This window comes from Myotis lucifugus, unplaced genomic scaffold, assembly GCF_000147115.1.
Source record: "Myotis lucifugus unplaced genomic scaffold, Myoluc2.0 scaffold_20, whole genome shotgun sequence".
Lineage (NCBI taxonomy): Eukaryota > Metazoa > Chordata > Mammalia > Chiroptera > Vespertilionidae > Myotis > Myotis lucifugus.
Window position 1 is genome coordinate 10,236,911 of NW_005871068.1, and position 25,279 is coordinate 10,262,189.

A 25,279-nucleotide genomic window follows, 5' to 3' on the forward strand; every position below is an offset into this window, starting at 1 on the left:
CAGAACCATGCCCAGACACATCATAATTAAAATGCCAAAAATTAAAGACAAAGAGAGAATCTTAAAGGCAGCAAGAGAAAAGAAAACTGTTACCTACAAAAGAGCTCCCATAAGGCTCACACCTGATTTCTCATCAGTAACTCTACAGGCCAAAAAGGAATGGCATGAAGTACTCAAGGTAATGGAAAGCAAGGATCTGAAACCAAGATTACTATATCCCGCAAGGCTATCATTCAAAACAGATGGTCAAATAAAGAGCTTCCCATACAAAAAAAAAAAAAAATGCTAAAGGAGTACAACGAATATCATGTTAAACGAAAAAAGTCAGAAAAAGGTTAGGAACCATATTATTTCACTCATGAGTGAAATATAAAACTGAAAGTAACAATTGAACAAACAAGAACAAAATCTCATAGGCACAAACAACAGAATGGCGGTTACCAGAGAAAAGGGGGGTGGTTGGGAGGTAAAGGTCAAATATTTGGTGACAGAAGATTATTTGACTTTGGGTGGTAGGCACTCAATGCAATACACAGATCATGTATCACAGAGATATATACTTGAAACCTATATAATCCTATTAACCAAGGTCACCCAATAAATTTAATACAATTTTAAATGAACTACATCAAAATGAAGAACTTCTCTTTATCAAAAGACACATCTGAGTAAAAATGCAATCCACAGAGACAACAATACATGAAACAAATTACTCATATCTAGAATAGAGAAATAACTTATAATTTTGATGAAGTTGAAGTTAACTTTTCTCTTTTTGAATCATAACATTGGTTTTACATCTAAGAAATAAATATTTGGTATCCCAAAGTCACAGAGATTTTCTCTTGTGGTTTCTCTGTTTTGTTGCCAGGATTTCTTTTGTTCTTATATTGAAAACTGTCAAATTAATAATTATAACATATATAGGTAACCTACAAATTCATAATCAATAATCAGTATGTGAAAAAACAAGATGCTTATTAAATAATCTATGTCTATATTAATTCACTATTTTTAGGAGATCTAACAAACTATTTTTTAATGTGACATTTTATTGGTGAGATCACTATAAAGTAGAGTGAATCTGATACTGTAATTCTTTGAATTTTCTGTTTCCTTTGATTATATATTTTGTAAATAAATATGGGGAATTGATCTAAAAAGATCAATTGATCTAAAAAGATTTTTGTGTATAAGTTCCAAATATCTTTAAACAATTTTTTTAATTTACATGAAATTGATTTTTCAAAAGGTTCTATTGGACTAGTAATGAGGCAAACATTCTAGACTATTCTATTCTGTCTGCAAAAAAATTAAAAATATAAAGTTAATCACTTTATAAAATAATTAAAATATTTAATATTTCTATAATTTTCATAGGCTAAATATGACAACCCTAAATTCAGAAAATCAACTAATGCTGTACAGCCTTCACTTCCATTTCCCATATGTTGTTCTCTCTGTGCCATATAAACTGAACAACATTTGGGTGTGTATACATCATTAAAAATCTATCACTGATTATGGTTATTTTAAGAGTATGTGACCAATTTATTTGGATTTATCCTTGAAAGACAGCTATAATGTAATTAGGAAGTTACTCAAAGTGCCTTATAAATGGTTGATTAGAAAGACTGTAGGAAGTTAGTAAGAAAGGAGACTGCTTCTGCCTTAACCGATTTGGCTCAGTGGATAGAACTTCGGCCCATGGACTGAAGGGTCCCGGGTTTGAGTCCGGTCAAGAGCACATAACTTGGTTGCAGGTTCCCCGGCCCTGATTGGGGTGCGTGCAGGAGGCAACCAATTAATTTGTCTCTCTCACTTCGATGTTTCTCTCTGTCTCTTCCTCTCCCTTCCATTCTCTCTAAAAAATCAATGGAAAATAGCCTCAGGTGAGGATTAACAAAAAAAAGGAGACTGCTTCCAATGCCCTGATAGAAGGGAGGAATCTCAAATTCACTCTGCAGAAACAAAAACTCCTATAATCGCCACACTTATTTGTTGACCCTCTTATAGTACCACACATATATCTAAACTAAATCAAACAGAAAAATAAAAAACAAATTTGCAGTTCTTACCATGAGTTGAAATACTGATTTTTCTGTGTAATGTTCATACTTGGTTGTGGTGTTAAGTATTGGCTGAATTCAAACAAACTTTATCATCATCATGTTTGAACACACTTTATACTTATAAAAAATAATAGTCTAGTAAAAGCCATTTGTTGCACAGAACACTGCTAAGAGGAACTGAGTTCACCACAGGACTTATTTTGTCCACCAAACATAACTGCATTCAGTAAAATTAGAAAACAACATTTAGTTGTGTCAGGTCTAGGTCACGCCTTCCCCTGCCCTCTGTGGCTGCAGGCATTGACTTCCTGAATTATATTAGCCACGAGCAGAAGTACATGAACTACAACATGTGATCTTAATAATAACTGCTTTGATTTATAAGAGAACTTGAGATGCTTTCTCTGAATTTGGGGCCCAAGCCCTCAATCAAATTTTAAGCCTTCTGTCTCATGGTGCCCAGACTCTGTCCAGGTCTCCACTTACATTATTTTTCTGCAAGACCCGCAGCGCCTTGTTGACATTGTTCAGGGCATGAACTCTTGTGGATCCTTTTTCTTTTGGCTGAAAACAAAATGAAACCATGTTACTCCCCAGAAGAGAAACCACAGTCTACTAGAAATTGAACAATTTATACATCTCATAACTAACTTTGACTATTTTGAATGAATACAGGCTGTGAGGGATTAATATAATGAATTTCAGTGCTTTGGGCTAATTGTACTTGTCATAGGACTTTCTTAACATGAATCGATCATTCCTCAAGAAAAATTGATAGTATTTCTTCTTCTTCACAAAAGATATATTTGGCTAAAATCTCTCCATCATTCTACAGCCCATTTGGGGATTACTGTATGACCACCAATAGAAACATCAGCACGCATAAGGACATTTGCTAGTAAAATAGATAAGTGAGTTAATTTTTATACTTTTTAAGAAAGTTTAAAAGAGGTGTAGGCCTAGCAAAATTATATAATATGACATAAAGTTGAAGAAAACTATTTCTGTGACTATAATCTTAATTATCTTAGTCACTAAAGCTCAAACCTCAATCACCTTTAGTTTTCTAACCCTCACTCTCAATCCCAAAAGTCATATCGTGTCTGGTAATTTTTAAATTAACATTTGCATAGTTCATCACAATATATGAATAAATTTATTTATTCAGTTGTGGAGCTTTAGAAATTTTACTGCTATGATGTCTGCCGTATTTACTCCTAAAATGAGATCTACCCACTTAATAAACATTTAAGTGCACAATAAAGTATTTTTGACTATAGGCACAATGTTCTAGAGCAGACCTCTAGAACTTATTCATCTTGCATAACTGAAACTTTATAGCTGTTTAACAGCAGCTCCCATTTTCTATATCTCATGTTAAATGGTATCACAATAAAATAAATTAAATTTAAAAGGTTATTATGTTTAAAAGCCATTATAAAAATACATTCAAGCCTGGCCAGTGTTGCTCAGTGGTTGAGTGTCAACACATGAACCAAGAGGTCAGGGCACATGCCTGGGTTGCAGGCTCAGTCCCCAGTAGGGGGTGTGTAGGACACAGCCAATTGATGATGTTTCTCTCTCATCGATGTTTCTATCTCTCTATCCCTCTTCCTTACTCTCTATATAAAAGTCAATAAAAACATACATTCAATAACAAAGATACCAAACATTGAAAGTGAATATCTATTAATTGACATAAATTATGTTGCTGAAAATTTTCACTTTCTTTTTCTCCATATGATAGACTATGCCAAAATGAAAATAATATTGTGAGATTGTTTTATTCAGAAATAGTTCCTGTATTGCTAGTTAATTCAGTAATTGGTAAATTAGTGAATTTTACTAGATCTCATAAAATTATGCTGAGTTTGTGATATGAAATTCTCCTAAGGCCAATGTGAACTTTCTTATAAATAAGTCACATACCAGTTTTTGATTCGTGAGGCCTTCTAGAAGGTCCAGGAGGCGACTCCCATCCTGCAGGTCACTGAAGAGGTTTTCTATGTGCTGCTTCCCAAACTGAAATATGAAATATACCCAATTAAGCAAAACATGCTTCCAGTGATCCATTTCAATGATTATGCCTCTGAAAATTTTAAGCTATGTTTAAAAATATTTAATATATCTAATTCTTAATCTGTCAATGATGATAGATGAAAAGAGAACCTCCAAGTAAAAAACAAAAAGCAATATATCATCATTACACTAAATCTATATATATATAAAAGCCTAAGTGACCGGCTGATCGGCTGGTAGCTTTGACACACACTGACCACCAGGGGGAAGATGCTCAATGCAGGAGCAGAAACCACAGGCATGGAAACATGGAACAGACTGATGAATCTCAGAGGGAAGGGGGGAGGGGTCGTGGTGGGAAGAGATTAACCAAAGATCTTATATGCATACTAGAGGCCTGGTGCATGGATTCGTGCACCAGTGGGATCCCTTGGTCTGGTCTGCAGGGATCGGGCCAAAACCGGCTCTCTGACATCACCCGAGGGGTCCCAGATTTTGAGAGGGCGCAGGCCAGGCTGAGGGACCCCACTGGTGCATGAATCCGTGCATCAGGCCTCTAGGTATTTAATAACAAGAGTTGGAGTTCTGTAGCTTAAATGATCTAATTAACTCCACTTTTTCAGTGGTGATTCTATGAAGAAGAGAAAAAAATTTAAAGATATAGGCAGGTGGGCTTTGGCAGGGAAGGAGATGTGCAAAGAAACAAAGACCACATATAACGCCCTTGCAGATGTATAAAATTTAACTGTTTTATTTACTTGGAAACATAATACTTAATTTTAGAGGGTTTACCATCCTTCACCCATAAAACAAGCTTTCTCTGTATATACATTTTATGTGCTACCTCAGAATGACCCATTCTCATATTAGACAGCTCAAACTTTTTTTCAGACTTTCATGCTTTTTATTTATTTATTTTAATTGTTTTATTGCTTTAAGTATTACAAAGAGTATTATATATGTCTCCTTTTTTTTCTCCCCTTGACCCTCCCCTAGCCTCCCATGCCCCCCAGTGTCTTGTGTCCATTGGTTATGCTCGTATGCATGCATACAAGTTCTTCCGTTGATCTCTTACCCCCGCTCCCACCCCCCCAACCCTCCCCAGCCTTCCCGCTGTAGTTTGACAATCTGTTCGATGTTGCTCTGCCTCTGTATCTATTTTTGCTCATCAGTTTATAATGGTCTTAATCATCCATAAATGAGTGAGATCATGTGGTATTTTTCTTTCATTGACTGGCTTATTTTACTTAGCATAGACAGCTCAAATTAAAAAAAATATTTTTTTTAAATTGAGTTGAAATAGGCCAGTGAAACTTTTTTTATCTATTTTTTCCAGTTCTTTTACTTGGGATTTATTCTGAGGAAAAATAATAGACACTAACAACATCTAACATTATTGGAGTAACTACTTGTGAGAAACACTCCACTAAATGATTGGATCTTATAATCTTTGTGACACTTCTATGAGGTTAGCATTAATCTACTCATCTCACAGATGAGGCAAAGAGGTTAAACATGTGGCCCTTTGTCACAAAACCAGAAGGTGGTAAAAGCCAAAATTTTAGCCCAGATCTGTCTAACTCCTGGGGTCTTTGTTCTTTCTATTTTATATTGCTGCTTCCTTGGCCTTTTGCCCTTCCATTTGATTATCTTTCTAATATTTTATTTCTTCTGCCATGCCTCCAGATATTTTCTTTTTCTGGTTTAAAGCCCATAATCCTTCTACATGAAATCATTCACCCAAGTTATCTAGAAAGCCCTAATTTATTGGTGACAGATATTTATTGAGCACCAATAAACCTGAGCTACATGCTGGAGCACATGCTAATAAATCAGACAGACATGACCCCAGTCCTTGTGGACTTTGAGACCAGCAGGGAAAACAAATAATCCTAAAAGGTAGTACTACACAGAAGCAGTAAAAGGGACCCAGGAGCACATAACTATGGGAACTCCCATAGTCTGGGGGATAAGGAAATACATTCCACAAATGTCAGGTGATGGTGGCCTTTGGGTGATCGGGCTGTTCTTATCCACTCCTTCAATCACATGCAAATATTGAATTTCACACAGCTCAAGAAAATCAAGAAGAGCCCTGGTTTCCAGGCCAAAACTCCCAAGATTGAAGACATAGGATTCAGGCTGTCCTTACAGCCAGGTAGTCATGTCAATGACAACTTGGGCCAATGCCTCCATGTTTCACTTAATGAGAATACTGACCCCTGCAAAAGTCTACCAGCCCCTCTATGTCCATCTTTCGGAATTGAGCTACGTATGTGCTTTGACAAAGATAACTACAAGTATCTTTTGAAAATCTACTCAAATAGTTCTGCTTAAAACTCCACAGCAAAAGAAAACACTAACATGCTTGACTTTTTTAAAGCACCTTAACCACATATAATGTACAACTAAATCTTAAAACAATAGTGCCACTTTTATGAAACTTCAATGAGAGATTTTTACTAATAAGTAATGAAAATGAACATACAGTTTATAATAATTCTGTCAAGAACCTCATATATACCCTGGAATAACTTGGCATTTGGGGAGTAATATTAAGGTTTTATTTTCAAATTGTTTGAAGTTCTACAATGCCTTGAAAATATTGTGTGTGTTTTTATTTTGTTTAGGAGCAAAATTTTACAGATGCATTTTGAGCAGTGTGGGGCTTCTAAACTTACCAACAAAAAGAATATTGCACACTGAAATGTGTCAAGTTTAGAAGAAAATAAAGTATAGGTAGCTGACAGAGATACTTATTCTTACAAAAAATATATGTATAGATAGGCAGATAGATAGATAGATAGATAGATAGATAGATAGATAGATAGATAGATGATAGATAAAGCCTGAAAAACCAGAAAGGATGTGTGTGGGGAAATGGCCACTCAAGGAGAAAAGCAGAAATAAGGAAGGAGATAAATCTTGAGGTACAAAATAAAGCATGATCCTCCAGCATCCAAGACATGAGGGCTAGACAGCTTATGCTTTCGGTCAAGGAATCTAGACAAAGGTCAACAAGGCAAACAGGATCTTGCTTTGATCTAAACTTATACAAACAGACCAGGGTATTTTATAATTCTCCCTTTGCAATCGCAACCAAACAAAATGGAGAGGGAGTGAAGAATTGTAGGCCAGTCAGAGGCCTCCAGGCACAACTAGTTGGGGCACCTAAAAAGCAGTGAGGTCACAAGAGAAAAAGAAAGTTCTTGGTATCATAGGTAACTTTCAAAACTCATAGAATCAATGATATATTAAAGTATCACAACTGAAATCAAATTTCTATTTGTTATATCCACCACAGACTCTAATAGAGTGCTTCTCAGAATGTTCCCCCCAAGCATCCTTCCAGCAGATGAGATTGAATGAATTCACCTTGGAGTCTGGCAGTAAAACTTATACAGTGACTACAGGTTCAAAATTTCTATGAAAGCATATGTGTTCTGTTAAGCATTTGTGGAGATATTGCCTTCTTCTCTTAATGCACATTTGTTTTTACTTTAAAGCAATTTCAAGCACTTTGAGTGAAATTTGCCCGCCTGTGGTCTAACTGAAATTAAAGTGATGCTCAATGATTTGTACAAAATGTAGCTTGTAACTTCATGGACTTTCAGGTGCTCAGTCTTATTCTTCCTATAGAATGCATATCCTAGGAAAAGCGAACATCTCATTTCTCATGGATGGATTTCATTTCTTTTTCTGGATTCAACTCCTCATTCAAAAGCATTGTAGATTTGATGTCGCAAAAGGGGCAAACATTTCAGAGGCAGAAATAGCTGACTTTTGAACTCAAGTCTCCTATTCATTAGCTACACTGTCTCAGGCAAGTGACTTCGCCTTTCTGAGGCACAATTTACTCTTAGGTAAAATGGGGATTGAAATAATACTACTTCAGAGCACTCCTCTGGGGCTTAAATCAAACAGTGTAGGTTTGCTGCACAGACTTGGCAAATAGTAGGCACTCAATAAATATAGCATGTTTTTTATGTTTTATTCTTCTATTATCCCTTGCCTTCTCTTTCTTTGGCCAGAATCTAGCTGTAAATACAGTTATGGTGCATTGTTGAACCTGCTAGAAAGTTCAGAACTCATATACAATGTGTTCTGTTTTCTCACAGTTTGCTACCCCTGTAAAAGTGAAAGTCAAGGAGGAGAGATGTCGCTCCATATTCAATTACCAATACTGAAAATGTGGATGGCACAGAACACTCAGAAGCTTCAAGTGCTTTTTCTTTTTTTTCTTGTTCTTTTGATTATTTTTAATTAAATCTTCTTTTGTTTTCTTCCCTTTTCATCTCCTACATCTTTTTGTTGCAAGTGACATTTTATGTCATGAAAACAATATTTCCTTAAAATTCCCCATCTTTAATGGCTTTCTTTCCAAGTGTATGAAAATTATTTTGTAAAACATACAGAACATTAAACCCTCTTTGGGCCATATAACCCTCTGGCTCTCTTGTCTTCAATCCTTTCCATGACTAACATTTTCTTTAAAAAGTGAACTTTTGATAATACTCAGCAGTTTTCTGCATTCACTTACATATTGTTTTCTTCCTTGCTAACCCAAATAACAAGATGAAAGGACCATAAAATGAGACAATAATCCTTCCAGATCATTGTTGGTATGATATAAAGAAATATGGAATTTCTTTATATCTTTATAGAGACAATGTTATAAAGAAAACTCAAATTGCTTGGTAAGTGGCATAAACAAAGTGAAAAAAATTGAGAAAGAGACAGAAATGCATTTGTGAATATATTTAAATAGCTTCTGACTCTTTAGAGTTACATCAATCTTTTAACCTGAAAATATGGAGATCAATAGAAAGAAGGTAAAGAGCCTGGGAATGATTTAGCATAGCCTTCTGGTTACAGAACGGTCAGGCTCTGGACAGCTCAGCTGTTCAGAAAGTCAAGATAGTCCCCTGTATTTACAAATCTTTAGATACTGGAAACACCAAAAGGAGTGCAAAATTGATTCAAAACTTATTGGTGAATACTGCTGATCAGCTCCCATAAAAATAATGCAACCCATTATAATATAAATAGGCAATTTTTAGATGATTTATTTAAACATGGGTTGTAAAAAGTATTCCATAAGAAAATTTTATTCAGATATAATATACATCAAGGAAAGTAAATGTATCTTAAGTGTTAGCTCAATGAATTTTCACAAACTGAACACATTCATATTAACCATACCAGACAGAGAAATGCAATATGACTAGCAACCTGTGAGCTTCCTCATACCCCCTTGTGGGCACTCCTCTTCAAGGATGGCTCTACTGACTTTTAGTACTATAAATTAGTTTTCTCTTGAAAGGAGTCTCTAAAAAATGGAAGAATAATGGTGGTTTAGTATTCCATTTTAGGCAACTGATGACTGGAAGACATCAGGTTTGTACAGATAGAATTTGGGTGGGAAAATTGCATTGATGAAATACAATTTACAAAACCAAGGGAAGTGGTATAATACAGTAAATAAGAATATTTTCTCTGTACCCAGAATGAATTGGTTCAAATCCCAGCTCTGCCATATTTCAGCTGTGTGATATTAAGCAAGGAACTTAACCTCTCTGTACCTTATCTTTTTCATGTATAAAATGAAGATCTGCTATTATCTAACTTGTGGTGCTGCTGAGAAGATTTAAGTACACTTAGAACATCATATGTGTAAGATGCACTCAGTGAGTGTTAGCTATCATGAAACTATTCCAAATTTTTAACTCAAATAATCCACATTTTCCACAGTTCACCTTGTAACTTTCACCCCAGAATAACAGAGGGATCAATGTCAAAGTACTAGTATGGGGATTAAATGCATTAATAAATATAGTGTCCAGCATGTCACCTGGCATAGATAATGCTCCATAAACCCTAATTATATTTTCTCCTTCCTATTAAATGATATCACCTGGAGGTGGAGAGAACTCTCTCCTTTGAGTGTCCCAGGATCCTAAAGGACTTGGGTAACTTGAAGAGAGTTTAATAAGAGACAATTTACAAATATGAGGGCAGACTATAAAGAAATCACCAGAACTGGTAATAGAGAAGTGCTATTATCACTCCTAGACTGAGAGGAATGAAGAGAAAGAGGATGGTTACTGGTCCCTGAACAAAGAAAGAGCTGAGAGGGTCAACAGACAGGAATTTTTATATTTGGGAGATGAATGCAGTGAATAAATACTCTGGTCTTTCCTCCATCCCTCAGATCTCATGTAAATGCTCTCATTAGCCAAATCCAACTGGAAGCTCAAGGGCAAAGAAGTCTTTTGATATCATCCACAGAGAGGGAGGGAGTTGACCCAGAGGGATAAACCAAAATCATTTAACACCCTAGACACAGAAACAAACTCCCTGTGATCCAAGGGATCAATGTCAGGGATGCCATTGTCAGGAAATAAATAAAGGCCCAAGTCTTCCTTCCCAAACCTCCTATATTACAGTATTTCTATATCTGGTAATGTCATTTCAAAGAACCAAATGGATCATTGGGACACTTTCTCTTCTATAATAGAATATCAAAGTAATAGTATGCTTTGTAGGCATCAACAGATAAAAATTAACATATATTATTCTTTATTCCTTAGCATCAAATACTTTAGAGACTTTTATATATAAGGAACAGAACTAAATCTGGGCTACAAAGATAATCAAGAAAAATCCAAGTTATCCCCTGGAGCTAAGAAGTGCTCGAGAGCTAAATTAGATAATATAATAGTTTTACAACCTCTCCAGATTAAAATGTTATTTGTCACTAACTCTTTACAAAACATAATCACTAGGACCCAATGTGTGTGTTATACTATTAAGTACATGAGAAAAGATTCAACCAGATTATACATTAGAAATTTAAACAGGAGCCATAACAATAGTTAATGAAAGTCAAGTAATTATCTGTAAATGGGCTATTATAAACCCCAAAGTAAAGTGTGCTTAACCAAAACTCAGCATGGTTTCTTGTCTGATCAGGTCTATCTTTAACATGTTTTGTAATAAAACTGATTTTTTTTTATTGTTGGCACTTTGTCCCCTTCCATCCAGCCTCCCTCTGTTTTCCCTTCCTTCACCTCATTGTTGTCTATGTCCAAGGGCTATGCATATATGCATACAGTATATATTCTTTAGCTAATCTCTTCCAGGTCCCCCCACTCCCCTCTCCTCTGAGATCTGTCCGTCTGTTCCATGCACCTGTGCCTCTGGTGCTATTTTGTAAAACTGAATTCTTAACCAAGTCCTGAGTTTTCTCTGTAAATTAGATAGGTCAGTACAAATTCAATCACCAGGTATTCTGAAACAAGTACAAGTAAAATTATGCTAACTTTCTATTTTGCATTTTTAGATATAACTTTAATATAATTCACAAATAATTATGTTAAAATATGTGGAAACTTACCAACCATAATTGTAACTAATTCTCCTATACCACTTTTAATTACCCCCTATAAATTTAAAATTCTGAAAATTAAATTAAATTTTTCTATTGAATCATGTAGGTATATGATTTAAGGTTGAGCTAGAGTAGACAGTGACAGAAATGGATGTTGAGTATATTTTATCCCTGATAATCACTTTGTGACAGAATAAGCAAAGTATATAGTTTGTAAGACAAAGCACTTGGTTTCAAAGCATCTAAATAACACTCTGATTCTTCAAAAAGAAGAAAAAAAACATTAGAGAAATGCCAAGGATTAGTACTTAGCTCCAGGCAAACTGCCAAGGGAGAAAGGATTATTCAGGCTTGTTCATATCCAGTAGGAGGAGACCTTATGGCCAATTATTAAATGTAAATTTTATTTATAAAATTAACATTCTGATAATTTCTCAATTATGCTGCAATGCAATTGAGTGTGGACAATTATGTGACAATACACAGCCTCTTCATAATCCTTCCCTACCCTACACAGTAAGAAGGCAGCCTTGGACTATCCATTGCCTTCTTCCATGGCTATGAGGAGGGTCTGCTTATTGGCAATGCCAAATCAAGGGAACAAGAAAATACAAGTCACACAGAAAAGAATTCTATCTAATAAAGAGGTAATATGCAAATTGACCATCACTCCAATACACAAGATGGCCACTCCCATGTGGACACAAGATGGCCACCACAAGATGGCTGGCAGGGGAGGGCAGTTGGGGGTGACCAGGCTGGCAGGGAAGTGGCTAGGGGGTGATCAGGCTGGCACGCAGAATCGGTTAGGGGCAATCAGGCAGGCAAGCAGTTGGGAGCCAGGAGTCCTAGATTATGAGAGGGATGTCCGACTGCCCATTTTGGCCTAGTGGGATCAGGCCTAAATGGGCAGTCAGACATCCCTAAAGGGGTCCCAGATTGGAGAAGGTGCAGGCTAGGCTGAGGGACACACCCCCCCCCCCATGCACGAATTTCATGCACTGGGCCTCTAGTATTTAAATAAGAGCTTTTGTCCCCACTATACCTCTTTTTCCTTTTAATAGTTTGAATCATATGAAACTTTCAATTCTATAGTCAAATATGGTTGAATATTGGTAATTTCATATTATTCAACTTGATATATTTTAGAAGCCATGACTAATTGAGTGTTTAGTTTATATCAGCCTCAAATTCTGTGTGCTATACATGGGTTATTTTAATTAATCCTCACCACAATGAATTAAAACCATTCCCATTTTACTGGTGATAAAACTGAGGCACAGAGAATATAAATTACTTGACTAAGTTCATGCAGCAAGTAAGTGGTTCATATGAATCCAAACTTAGGCAGTCTATTTCCAGATTTCTTAGTTATTCTATACTTTGTAACTTCAGTTTGAACTGGGCTTTTTTGGCCATAGTGTCATTCAGGGTCAATGTTAAATAAGTTTTATTCCTGCAGTTTCAAAATCTCTTTCAATAAAATAAGGATCACTTAACTAATTTATTCTTTTTCTTTCCCCTGAGGTCTCTGAAAGTCAGATACAGTTATATAGCCTACAAACAAAATTGCTTCTAAATTTTTTGTTAATCCTCACCTGAGGATATTTTTTCTATTGATTTTTAGACAGAGTGGAAGGGGGGAGGGAGGGAGAAAGAGAAAAAAAAAACACATTGATGTGAGACACACACCAATTGCATGCCTCCCTCACAAGCCCCTACTCACCAGGGCCAGGGATCAAACCTGCAACCCAGGTATGTGCCCTTGACTGGAAATCGAAACTGCGACCATCTGGTCTGAGGGTCAACATTCTAACCATTGAGCGAACTGTCCAGGGCAAAATTGCTTCTAATTTTAAATTGAATTAGTAATCAAAGGATAATAGCACAGTGATAATTCTACATGTGTACATTAGAAAAATTCTTCCTTGTCCTAAATTTGTATTGTTATATCACTCTTTTTGGAGAATCTATTAACTCTTTCAGGAGTCCAGTATGCCAGGCAGTGAATTCCTCAATAAATCTAGTAAATACTGCTCTAGAGACCAAAAAAACATTGTTTAAATGCAGAACTCACTCTAAGGTATATGGAAAATCTGACTTTTTAATGTTAATTAAATTAAAATACAAAACCAATCCCTCATACAAAAAACCTTGAAGGCTATAAATCAAAATATAACCCTTGAAGCTGAGAAAGATTAAGTGAGGTAGTAGTAAATGTAAGGAAAAGTTTTACTCATGCATTTAGCGCAGTATTTCTTCAGAGATCCACTCAAACATGCCAGTTACATATTGGAAAGTCTTCTAAGTGAGATTCAAATGAAAGAATATAGCATCTGGGGCCAAATAGGCCTGTATTTAATCACAGTTGTAACTTTTCCCAACTGTGTGAACTTGGATAAATTATTTAGTAATTTGCTTATTTCTCTCATAGTCAAAAGAGGGGGTTAATTAAATTATTCAACTAAATTTCATAGATATTATTCCAATGCTTTATATTGTGCCAGGCAGGCTCTGGGAATAATTGGGAAGATAAAAGACTTTTTTAAAAAAGATATTGCCATTGTTTTCACAGCTTTAGTCACAGAATAGAAAAGAGCTATGCATTTCAGCCAATATAATTATACCACGGTGTTATAATCCTGTCAATAGTGATGGGTAAGTATGTTGCCAGCACAAATGAGATATGTCATTTTCACTTGAGAGACAAACAGAAGCAGAAATCCTTGAACTGAATTTACAAGGTTGAATAGGAAATCAATAGCTAGATGTGGAAAGAGGAAGAGAAAGCCAAGCAGAGAGACACTTCAGAAGCTGAGGATCAGATAAATTAACTTGCATGAACTAGTCAAGAAACTGTGATAAGTAAGTTCTTGGAGCACAGGGTACATGGAGGAATGGGAGATGAGACTTGAGATGTGTGAGAGACCACAGCAGCAAGGACTTGGTTTGCCACCCAAAGGTGTGGGCAAATGCCAAATGGTCTTGCTTTTATTCTTTTGAACATGGAATCTAATTTTGAAGTATTTACCATATGTTTCATATTAATATTTAGATGAATGTTTTAAGGTAGTTAATATTGTTTACAAAAGAGCAATACTGGCATTGTTTAGAGGCTAATTTTCAAGTCTTAAGAATTTGAGAGAACTATTCTTGTCTGGAAATATTACTTGGCAAGGAGCACCTACCCTAAATTGCAAATATGAGCTCCTTAAAATCCTAATCAATGGGAAGTTATAAACCTTTCCATCTGAACCTGTTTTTGTGAAAGCAGAGGTCACTATCTAAGACAGGTTAACCACAAAACTGGGCCAAATATTTCATTCTTTCCTGAAGCCATGCCCTTTGCAATGGGACTATGCTGTTCCTCTCATGAAGAGGTGGTGTCTATTCCCCTGCCTCTGGAATCTGGGTTGACCACTGCCTTGCTTTGACCAATAGAATGCAGTGGAAATGATGGTGTTCCACTTCCAAATGTAGGCCTCACAACGGCTTGAACAGTTTTACTCTCATGTTTATGTCTCCACCTGTGCAAAAATAACATGCCTGAACCAGACAGCTGAAAGATGAGACATGAAGCAAAACCAAGTTGTCCCAGTAGTCCCAGATGAGGTCATCCCAGATTGAATAATAAGGTTGAATAGAAAATCAATAGCTAGATGTGAAAAGAGGAAGATAATGGAAGCAGAAGGTAAAGATCAGATGCTAAGGATCAGATAAGAGCTGAAGAACTGCCTGGAAATTTCTGAAGATTTGAAAGAATAATAAATGGTTGTTGATTTAACCTAATGAGTTTGGAGTTATCTTGTTACACAGCAATAGCTAACTGATACATGTCCATATATGAATGCTTATTTCTACACAGAAGAAAGATGTCTCAAAAATAAACTGCATTATAACAATGGATAAATTACTTATGAAATATTTTAAAAGAGCCCTTGGAATTTTGGTGAAAAAGAACTTCAAGATAGGAAATATTATTTTAACTGCTGAAATTGAATATGGGCAAAAAGTCACTATTGCTATATATTTGACTCAATGAATTATCTGCAATATACTCCACATAACTCCTCCAATTCCATCTTGAAAAAAAACAAAATTAACAAATTCCTATTATTGTTAATTCTCAGCTTCATGGAACAATAAAAAACACACTAGTGTCAACCATAAGAGATTTCTAAAGTTTGCTTTAATAAAATGTAATTTCTTAACTCTTCTGTAGTTATATATTGCAAATACAACAAAAGTTATATTTCTTATTCAGCAAGTTCATTTGATGGTTCACTTGGATCTTATGAGAAGTTAATAAAAGAAAAGGTGAATTTTTGTCCTCCTATTTGCTAGATTTTTTTACTCTGTTGTCACTCTAGATAAAAATTCCTGTTTATCTAACTGTCATAATAAGCTCTAATTTCCAGTGATTTATCATTCAGACATTTTCAAAACAAAAATAGTGAATTAAAAGGAATTCTCTGTGAATTAAACTGTCACGTTCAGTTAGTGTTTCTAGAATACTACATTTTTAAATAAATTAAACTGGATAACAAGCAAAGGGAAGGAGTTAGGATTGACATTATTTCTTTACAAAGCTCAAAAGAAATATTTTAAATTGCCTTGTGTAATAATTAGAAAATTGTAATAGACACCTGTTTATTTCAAAAATAAGAAAAATTACTTTAATAACTCTTTAAATACAAGTTTTACCAGGACTTATCTATTATTATATAACTTAACTGCAAAATGTGCTTAATTCAATAATTAATCTCTATCAACACCAAACATTTGCTAATCATTGCTGTGCAAAATGCTTTATTTGATGAAATAGCAACTTCCCCAAAATACTATAAAAAAGAAATTAAATTTATCTTGGTTTAAAAATATAATAATTATGAGATTTTTTAATGCTGAATACTTATCAACTTTTAAAAGGTTGGTTCTCACTCACCTGGTTGGATAACTGTATTTTGGCCTCTTAAATTTAAATATTACTGGGGATGCACTGGCAATCTTTTATTGAATTTAGATAGTAAGATATGAGTTAGAGGTTTGAACATAGTTAAAATGAAATTTAAAATGGAAAAATTATTCATTTTAATTCCTTGGTTTTAAAAAGTTTTCTTCTGATTTTAAAACCAGTAAATATGCTTTGTGGAAAAACTAATATACAGAAAAATAATACACTGATCAAATGTCATCATGTTTTTTTCAGACTTTTTATATTCATATGTAAGCATACTCTTTTCTATTCATATATAACAACACGTTTTTCAAGCTTGAACTATCACATTTCTAGTTTTTCTCTTCCTCTTCCTCTTCCTCTTTTCATTCTCCTCCTGACAGCCTATTCACCTTCTTCAACCTAAGTACCATTTTAAGTGTTTCTTTATTAAACTGAGATGTTCTAAGAATTTTATGAAGTGTCAAACTTATTCTGTTTGACAGTAGAACGAATTAGTGAGGAAGACATTGCTTCTACATTTTTAAAGATGAGAATATTAAGACTCAGAGTCTTAAGTAAATTCTCGAAGGTTCAAATTAAACTCAGATTCAAATCCATCCTCTGACTCTGTAGGCTATAGCTTCAACCCTATCCCACTCTCTGATTTTTTGTTTGTTGATTTTATTGAACCTCTTGTGATAAACATTTCCCCGCGTAATTAAACAAAATCCTTAACATTTTATTTTGGAAAAAAAGGCATGGTGAAACCTGCTTGTTTATTCTATTGAAAATAGACTATTTTGTATTGGCATCTCCCTAACTATGGCCCTATTAAGGGCTCACAGTCATGTTTATCTTAGACTGTACTATCATGGCTAAAAGCTAAAATGTATTTGTGTCTAAATCAAAGAGGGTAGAAAAGATGGCCTTCAAATGTAGCCACTTTGGGAATTTGCAAATCATAGTCAACCCTCTGAGTATTTATCATTGTGTAGTACTGGGAATTATTCTGACTTCCTCATTTTATGGAAAATACCCAGCGTGGTATGGTTATTTTGAGAACAAGGATTTAGAAGCTAATTGATCAAAAGCATATTCTTTGATAATTTTATTCCTCAGCCTTTGGTACTTCTGCCCATTTCCTTTTTTATCCTTAATAAAGTCTGTGTACAATCCATGAGGGAAAAGATCAATAGGAATTAATTAATTAATGCATGTATGGAAAAAATAATATAAACTACTAAATATTGTTATCTAATTTAATTCACAAAACAAGCATCATCCTGTATAATAACATATCAGTTATTATCAATAACCTTCTTATAATCCAATCTTAACAATTCCTTAGAGGCAGTTAAAAATATACATAATCATTAAAATGGACTTCACTTTCCTTAAGGTATTCTTTAGTGACTAAAACCAATTTGACCACAAATTAATCTTTAAAAACCAACTGGAATTAATATGGGGAAAATGGCCATGGTAAAGTGCTACAGACTTCTTGTATTTTTATGCATGATCCATCATGAATTGGTTGAAGAAGAAGAAAAACAATTTTCAAGTTTCAAGGATAAATACTTGTTCAACTGGTATATACTAGTAGCAGGCAACATATGTCAATAATAATCTGAATGGGGGAAAAAGTGACACAAAAATATAACATCCACATTTATATAAAACCTAGTGGCAGTAATAAATGGCACTCCTTGTCAACAGCTAACATGGGCATCTGGGATGAAACTGTCATAACAGTTCACTGCACCATATTAAACAAAATTGCCAGTTGGAACTAGAACCTAATCAATAATGAATTCCAGCCCCAGTGTTGTTGTTTATTTGGTGTTTTATTGTTTGGTTGGTTGGTTGCTTGCTTAGTTGTTCAATGTTTTAAAGATTCTTCATACCATACCCTATGATTATTAAAATGTTCTTGGCCTTGCTTCCTTGTCCAAAGAAGCTTTAATCCCAGCCCTCGATAGAACCACCTACCTAAATCTGCAATATTTTTCCACATTTTTATTCCTTTCTATTTTGGTCCATTTTTCCTTCTGCCCTCACCATCAGTCCACCTCCTAACTCTTTCCTCAGTATCTTGAAACCCTAAAGTATTTTGAACAGTTGCCTTTATTTCCTCAATTTTGACTACTCCATCACAAGCTTTTCTGACTTGGAAATTCATTTTCATTTTCATTTACCTACAAACATAACAGGTTAAAGACTTGCCTCCTCTGCCCCCTCCCCTTGCTATGGTTTGAATTTTTTTGTGCCCCCATATTTCATATGCTGAAATCCTACTCCCCAAGTTGACGGTATTAGGAGGTGGGACCTTTGGGAGGAGTTTAAGTCCTGAAGGTGGAGCACTCATGAATGGGATTAGCATCCTTATAAAAGAGGACCCACAGAACTCCCTAGGCCCTTTTGCCATGTGAGGATATATCAAGAAGTTGACAGTCTGCAACCTGGAAGAAGACCTTAACCAGAACCTTACCATGCTGGCACCTGATCTTGGACTTCCAACCTCCCGAGCTATGAGACATAAATTTCTGATGTTTCTAAGCCACCCATTATCTAATATTTTGTTACTAGAGGCCCCTTGCAGGAAGATTCCTGCAAGAATAGGGCTTCCTCGCTCCCTCCCTTCTTCACTGCCTCGGCTCCCTCCCTTCTCCGCCACTTCGCCTCCTCCCGTCTCTGCTGCCTCATCTCTGCTCCTGTCTCTGCTACCTCGGCTCCATTCCCTTCTCTTCCGCTTCGCTCCCTTCTGCAGCGGTTGGCTTCCTTCTACGCTGTCTTCAGTCTTTGCTCTGGGCCTGTGTATGCAAGTTAACTGCCATCTTTGTTGGCTTAATTTGCATATCACTCTGATTGGCTGGTGGGCATAGCGGAGGGATGGTCATTTTGCATGTTTCTCTTTTCTTAGTGTAGATAGCAGCCTCAACAGTAAGGGTCTTTCCCCTTATTCTTGGAATCTGTGTATGTGTACTTCCCTAAATATATGTTTGTTACCATGAAAATGCAAAGAATAACATAAGATACTAAAGTAACATAACATAAGATACTAAACTTAGATGTTTCTAAGTAACCTGTGAAATCTTTGGCAAACATCAGAGCAGTGCATTGCAAAATCCTCAGTATATTGAGTACCAATGACAGTTATCTATCCCATAAAAAAGAGTTGGGAAAACTGCATAATGATACAGAAGCAGGCTGTCTCATCCAAAAGGAGATAAAGTTTAGCAGCTGGGAAAAGGAGAGGATGGATATGGATTGTGGTAAAATAGCCATTACTGTTAGTTTCTGAGAAGGGACTCTATCTTCCTACTACCACTCTCAGATCAACCCCTAGGTATGTTGGGGAGAATCCTAGAGCTGAGAAGACACCTGCCTGGCTTGTTAGGGAGATGGCCCAGGAGGTTGAAGCCAATTAGAGATCCCACTCCTTCCCTATCTCTATAGCACCACTGCTATAGAATAGGCAATGGAAGAATCAGTCAATTTCAATGTAGGTGAGACTGAAGGGATGCTCCTGGGCACTTGAGGCATTCCTAGATTGGTATGAAAATAACATGGAAACTGAACTGGTGTGGCTCAGTGGTTGAGTGTTGACCTATGAACCCGGAGGTCACGGTTTGATTCCTGGTCAGGGCACATAGGTTGTGGGCTCAATCCGCAGTGTGGGGTATGCAGGAGGCAGCTGATCAATGATTCTCTCTCTCTCTCTCTCCCTCTCTCTCTCTCTCTCTCTCTCTCTCTCTCTCTCTCTCTCATCAATAAAAATATAGTTTTAAAAAAACACTGAAAAGGATATGATAGTTGAGGGCTTGACAGGACCCCAATTATCTCTGGTGGGAATTTGGGCATAAGGGCCAAAAAGCAAGAATAGACAGCATGAATTAATTGTATCAGCAGAGGACTCCAAGTAAGGATGGCTTTTGTCCTTGAAACTTAGAGATTGACATGCCATCATGACCAACATGCTGTTGACCATTATCATAATTAATGCCTTTACTTCCCAGCTGTTTGACCTGCTAAGTTCCAGTGGCTTTGATCATCACTTTATATCCATACATGTGGCCAGTTCATGACTTCTCATCCACCTTGAATTATTCTATCTCATGGATCACAAACAGTAAATTACTCCCTGTCACCACAGTCTACTATTCTTGAACACTGTCTCTTCATCTTTAAATTCAACAAATATTGATTGAGTATCTACAATATGACATCACATGAGGTTTAGGTGGATAATGATTTAGTTTCTACATTCCCAGAGCTTACTATCTCCCCAGGAAGATGAACAACAAAAAAAGTAAATAAATAAATATAAAAATAGAGATTTTAAGATTTCAAATTCTAAGACAAAAATAGAGTTATCTGAAAGACGATTACAAGGCCATGCTACATAGATAAGAAGTCTTTCTGAGGAAATGACATTCAATGTAAGATCTGAAAGATGACATAGAAACAGATTCATAGATACAGAGAATAGACTGGTGGTTTCAAGAAGAGAAGGGGGTTGGGGAACTGGGTGTAAAAGGTGAAGGGATTGAGAAGTACAGATTTGTAGTTAGAAAATAGTCATGGGGATGTAAAGTACAGCATAGGAAATATAGTCAATAAAATTGCTATAACTAAGTATGGGGCCAGGTGGGTACTAGAAATATCAGAGGGAACCCTTTGTAAAGGATGTGATTGTCTAACTCTAACCACTATCTTGCACACGTGAAACTAATATAAAATAATATTCCATTTGCAACAGCATGGATGGAGCTGGAGAGCATTATGCTAAGAGAAATAAGTCAGTCAGAGAAAGATAAATATCACATGCTCTCACTCATTTGTGGATTATAATGAACAACATAAACCGATGAACAAAAACAGATGTAGAGACAGAGAAACATTGATCAGATGCTCAAAACTCAGAGGGAAGGCAGCGGGGGGTGGGGGTGAGGGGGAGAGATCAACCAAAGGACTTGTATGCATGCATATAAGCATAAGTGATGGATGTGGACAACAGGGAGGGGCAGGGGTAGGGCAGGATTGGGGGGATGAGGGACATTGGGGGATAAGGACACATTTGTAATATCTTATTCAATAAAGGGAAAAAATAAAAAAATAAAAAGGGGAAAAATAATAATGAGTGTAAACTATAATTGAAAAAAAATTAATGAAAGATGACATAGAGCCAGACTCTTGAAGAAGGGAGATGGGAACAGAAATAAGATAGAGAGACTAGCACACACAAGGGGAAACAGAGAGAGTGGTTTGAAAGGAAGTTAGTAACCAAAGAGGAATAAGAGTTGTCATGGTATAGAAGTTTTCTAAATGCAATGGAAAGGCTTTGATGGGTTTTACATAGAGGAAGAGATATGGTCTAATTGGCCTTTTATAAAGGAAATAATCAAATGGGACGACATCAAAATAAAAAGCTTTTGCACAGCAAAGGAAACCATCAACAACACAACAAGATAAGCTCACTGCATGGGAGAACATATTGCCAATGATATCTCTGATAAGGGTTTAATCTCCAACATTTACAGGGAACTCATACAACTTAACAAAAGGAAGATAAACAACCCGATCAAAAAATGGTCAACGGACCTAAATAGATACTTTTCGAAAGAAGACAGAAGAAAGGCCAAGAGACATATGAAAACATGCTCAAAGTCACTAATTATCTGAGAGATGCAAATAAAAACAGCAATGAGGTACCATCTCACACCTGTCAGAATGGCTATCATCAACAAATCAACAAATGACAAGTGCTGGTGAGGATGTGGAGAAAAAGGAACCCTGGTGCACTGCTGGTGGGAATGCAGATTGGTGCAGCCACTGTGGAGAACAGTATGGAGTTTCCTCAAAAAACTAAAAATGGAACTCCCATTTGACCCACTGATCCCACTTCTAGGAATATATCCCAATAAACTAGAAACACCAATTACAAAGGATATATGCACCCCTATGTTCTTAGCACAATTCACCATAGCTAAGATTTGGAAACAGCCTAAGTGCCCATCAGCAGATGAGTGGATTAACAAACTGTCGTACATCTACACAATGGAATACTACTCTGTGATAAAAAAGGAGTTCTTACCATTTGCAACAGCCTGGATGGAACTGGAGAGCATTATGCTAAGTGAAATAAGCCAGTCAGAGAAAGATAAATATCACATGATCTCACTCATTTATGGAATATAATGAACAACATAAACTGATAAACAAAAACAGATCCAGAGACAGAGAAGCATTGATCAGACTGTCAAACCTCAGAGGGAAGGTAGGGGAGGGTGGGGGTAAGGGGGAGAGATCAACCAAAGGACTTACACGCAAGCATATAGGCCTAACCAATTGACACAGACAACGGGGGGGGGGGGTGAGGGCATGAGTGGGGGGGGGTAATGTGGGGATAAGGACATATATGTAATAACTTAATCAATAAAGAAATTTTAAAAAATCTCTGGTTGTTGTGAGAAGAAATGAAGGAATGCAAGAGAGGCAATGGGGAGATTCCAGTGCTCCAGCCCATTCCTTTTAAACTCTTAACTTAGTAGTAGCTATGGCATCACCATCAGTCAAATCTCCCTCTCTCCTTCAACTGTTTATCATACTTGTCTTGTCAGTTATCCGTCTTGACCTCATCCAGCTTCTCATTGTTTTAATTTCCTTTTGAGTCCTGTATAATTTGTGAAGTGGTCATATAATACCAGTAAAATCTGATCCCTAAATGTGGGCTCTTGAGATCACTGGCTACTTGCCTCTCTGTGATTTTGATTCATTCTCCTACCTTCTCATTTATATATTTCGCAGGCAGTGTGCTTTAGTGGGAAAGAACTAAAACTAGGCATTCTTGACTCAGTCCTCTGTTTCTCAGACTTTAGTATATATCAGAACCACCTGGATGAGCCTGTTTTAAAAAATACATATTGCCAGTTGATTCTGATGCAGGAATAAAGTGGATTACATTTTGAGAAACTCTATTCTAGGCTCAGCTCTTCCACTGATTGTGTAACCTTGAACACATCAAGGCACCTGGCTGAGCATTCATTTCTTTTTTTTTATTGTCTAAAGTTTTACATATGTCTTCTTTTCCTCAAATTGACCCCCCCCCCAGCCATTCCCACCCCAGGCAAACCCTCACTGCCCCAATGCCTGTGTCCATTGGTTATGCTAATATACATGCATACAAGCCTTTTGGTTGCTCTCTCACCCCCACTCCCCTACTATTTGTCTCTGGACCTGTTCTTGCTCACCAAATTATGTTGATCATTATATCCCACATATGAGTGAGATCATGTAACATTTACCTCTCCAACTGGCTTATTCCGCATAGCATAATCTGAGCATTCATTTCTTATATGAAAACGAAGTGGGTTAAACTGGTTATTCTCTATCAACAGTCTCAGCACTCACATCTCCTATTCTGTGTCTAGAGTCTAAAGAAGGCTAAGAAGAAAGATGCAAACATAATAAAACTGTATAAGCTAAGAATAGCTACTACAAATTAGCAAACATTTATCCTTAGGCTTCTGGAAAGTAGAGAGAGAAATGAAATAATAGTGAGTTATATAGCTGTTATTGAATAAAAGGAAAGTAACTTCATCCTAGCACTAAATTCTGAGAGGATCTCAACCTGAGGTCCACAGGGCCAAGGTAAGGAGGTTTGTGAATCACGGGTCCATGAACTTGAATAGAAAAAAGGTACATATTTATTTTCTGTATTACCTACATTTCTTATCATTTTCTTTCTTTATGATCTTAGGCAATTAAACATCATTAGCAGTACTTGAGATTTTGCCACAATTTATAATCCTATTTTCATATCACATAGAACCTGTTGCAAATGTCTCCATGTACTGCTTACACTCATCACTATTTGAAAATGACTATGGTCATTAAACCTGCTTGTTAATTCATGCATTAGAAAAGAATATCTATTGGTGTACCACAAATTTATTTAATATTTTGCTAATTGTATTTCTATACAATTGGTTTTCTTTGTAACTTTATGTACTTACTGTTACATATTTTAAAAGAGTATTTTAAGAAGGGGAACACAGGGTTCACCAGATTTCTTAAGGTAACTATGGCACAAAAAGGGTTTAGAAATCACTTCAGATTCTCCCCACCTTTGTGTATTTTTCAGTTTTTCAGTGATGGAGAACAAATGGGCTTTTGTATTAAGAATGGCTTTTATGGTGTAACTCTATTTTATGTAATTTTTCTTCAGCTTCTTAAAATCACTTCAGAAGTTTTTTCAAATGATTGAAATACACTTCCTACAAAGAAAAGAGCCACTTATTGAATTTACGAATACTATGTGAAAAACTTAAATTGTTACATTAGTTTGTAAATCGAGAACAAGTGTTATTCAAAGGCCTTAAAAGTGATTGCTTTAAAATTTGTTAAATGTATATACCCACCAAGTGTTGTAATCTAAACTTGAAAGCACAGAACTTCAAAGGTAAAAAAAAATAATCCTGCCCTAGAATCTTTCTTTAGTGATACTGTATAAAGAGTGCTAAGTGTGGTACTGAGCCAGTCAGCCTGCATTCAACTCTTAATCTGGATGAGGAGGAAGGTCAATATGTGAGAATGATATGTGAGTCTCTTTACTTACTAGCACTCTACACTTGAAAAGGTCACCTAACTTTATGCATCCTCAATTTGCCAATCTGAAAAATGGGGACACGTGTACATACCACACAAGGCTGTTATGTGGAGTCAATCATCCACATAAAGAGCTTAGCACAGAGTCTGGTATACAGTAAGTACTCAGAAATGTTAGCTATTTCTATTGTTGTGGTTGTTATTATTACATTGCATCTAGTTATGATGTGTGACTTACATAGATTTGAGGTC

General features: G+C 36.0%; 1 protein-coding gene across 1 annotated transcript in view; it reads right to left on the bottom strand.

Moving 5' to 3' along the window:
- The window catches only part of DMD (dystrophin), a 2,279,750-nt gene that overhangs the window by 1,751,692 nt on the left and 502,779 nt on the right, over positions 1-25,279 (bottom strand). The window contains exons 3-4 of the mRNA XM_023751347.1: positions 4,002-4,094; positions 2,559-2,636 (exon numbers count right to left, since the gene is read on the bottom strand). Coding sequence (XP_023607115.1) covers positions 2,559-2,636; positions 4,002-4,094 — 171 coding nt within the window. The remainder of the gene's footprint in view (positions 1-2,558; positions 2,637-4,001; positions 4,095-25,279) is intronic.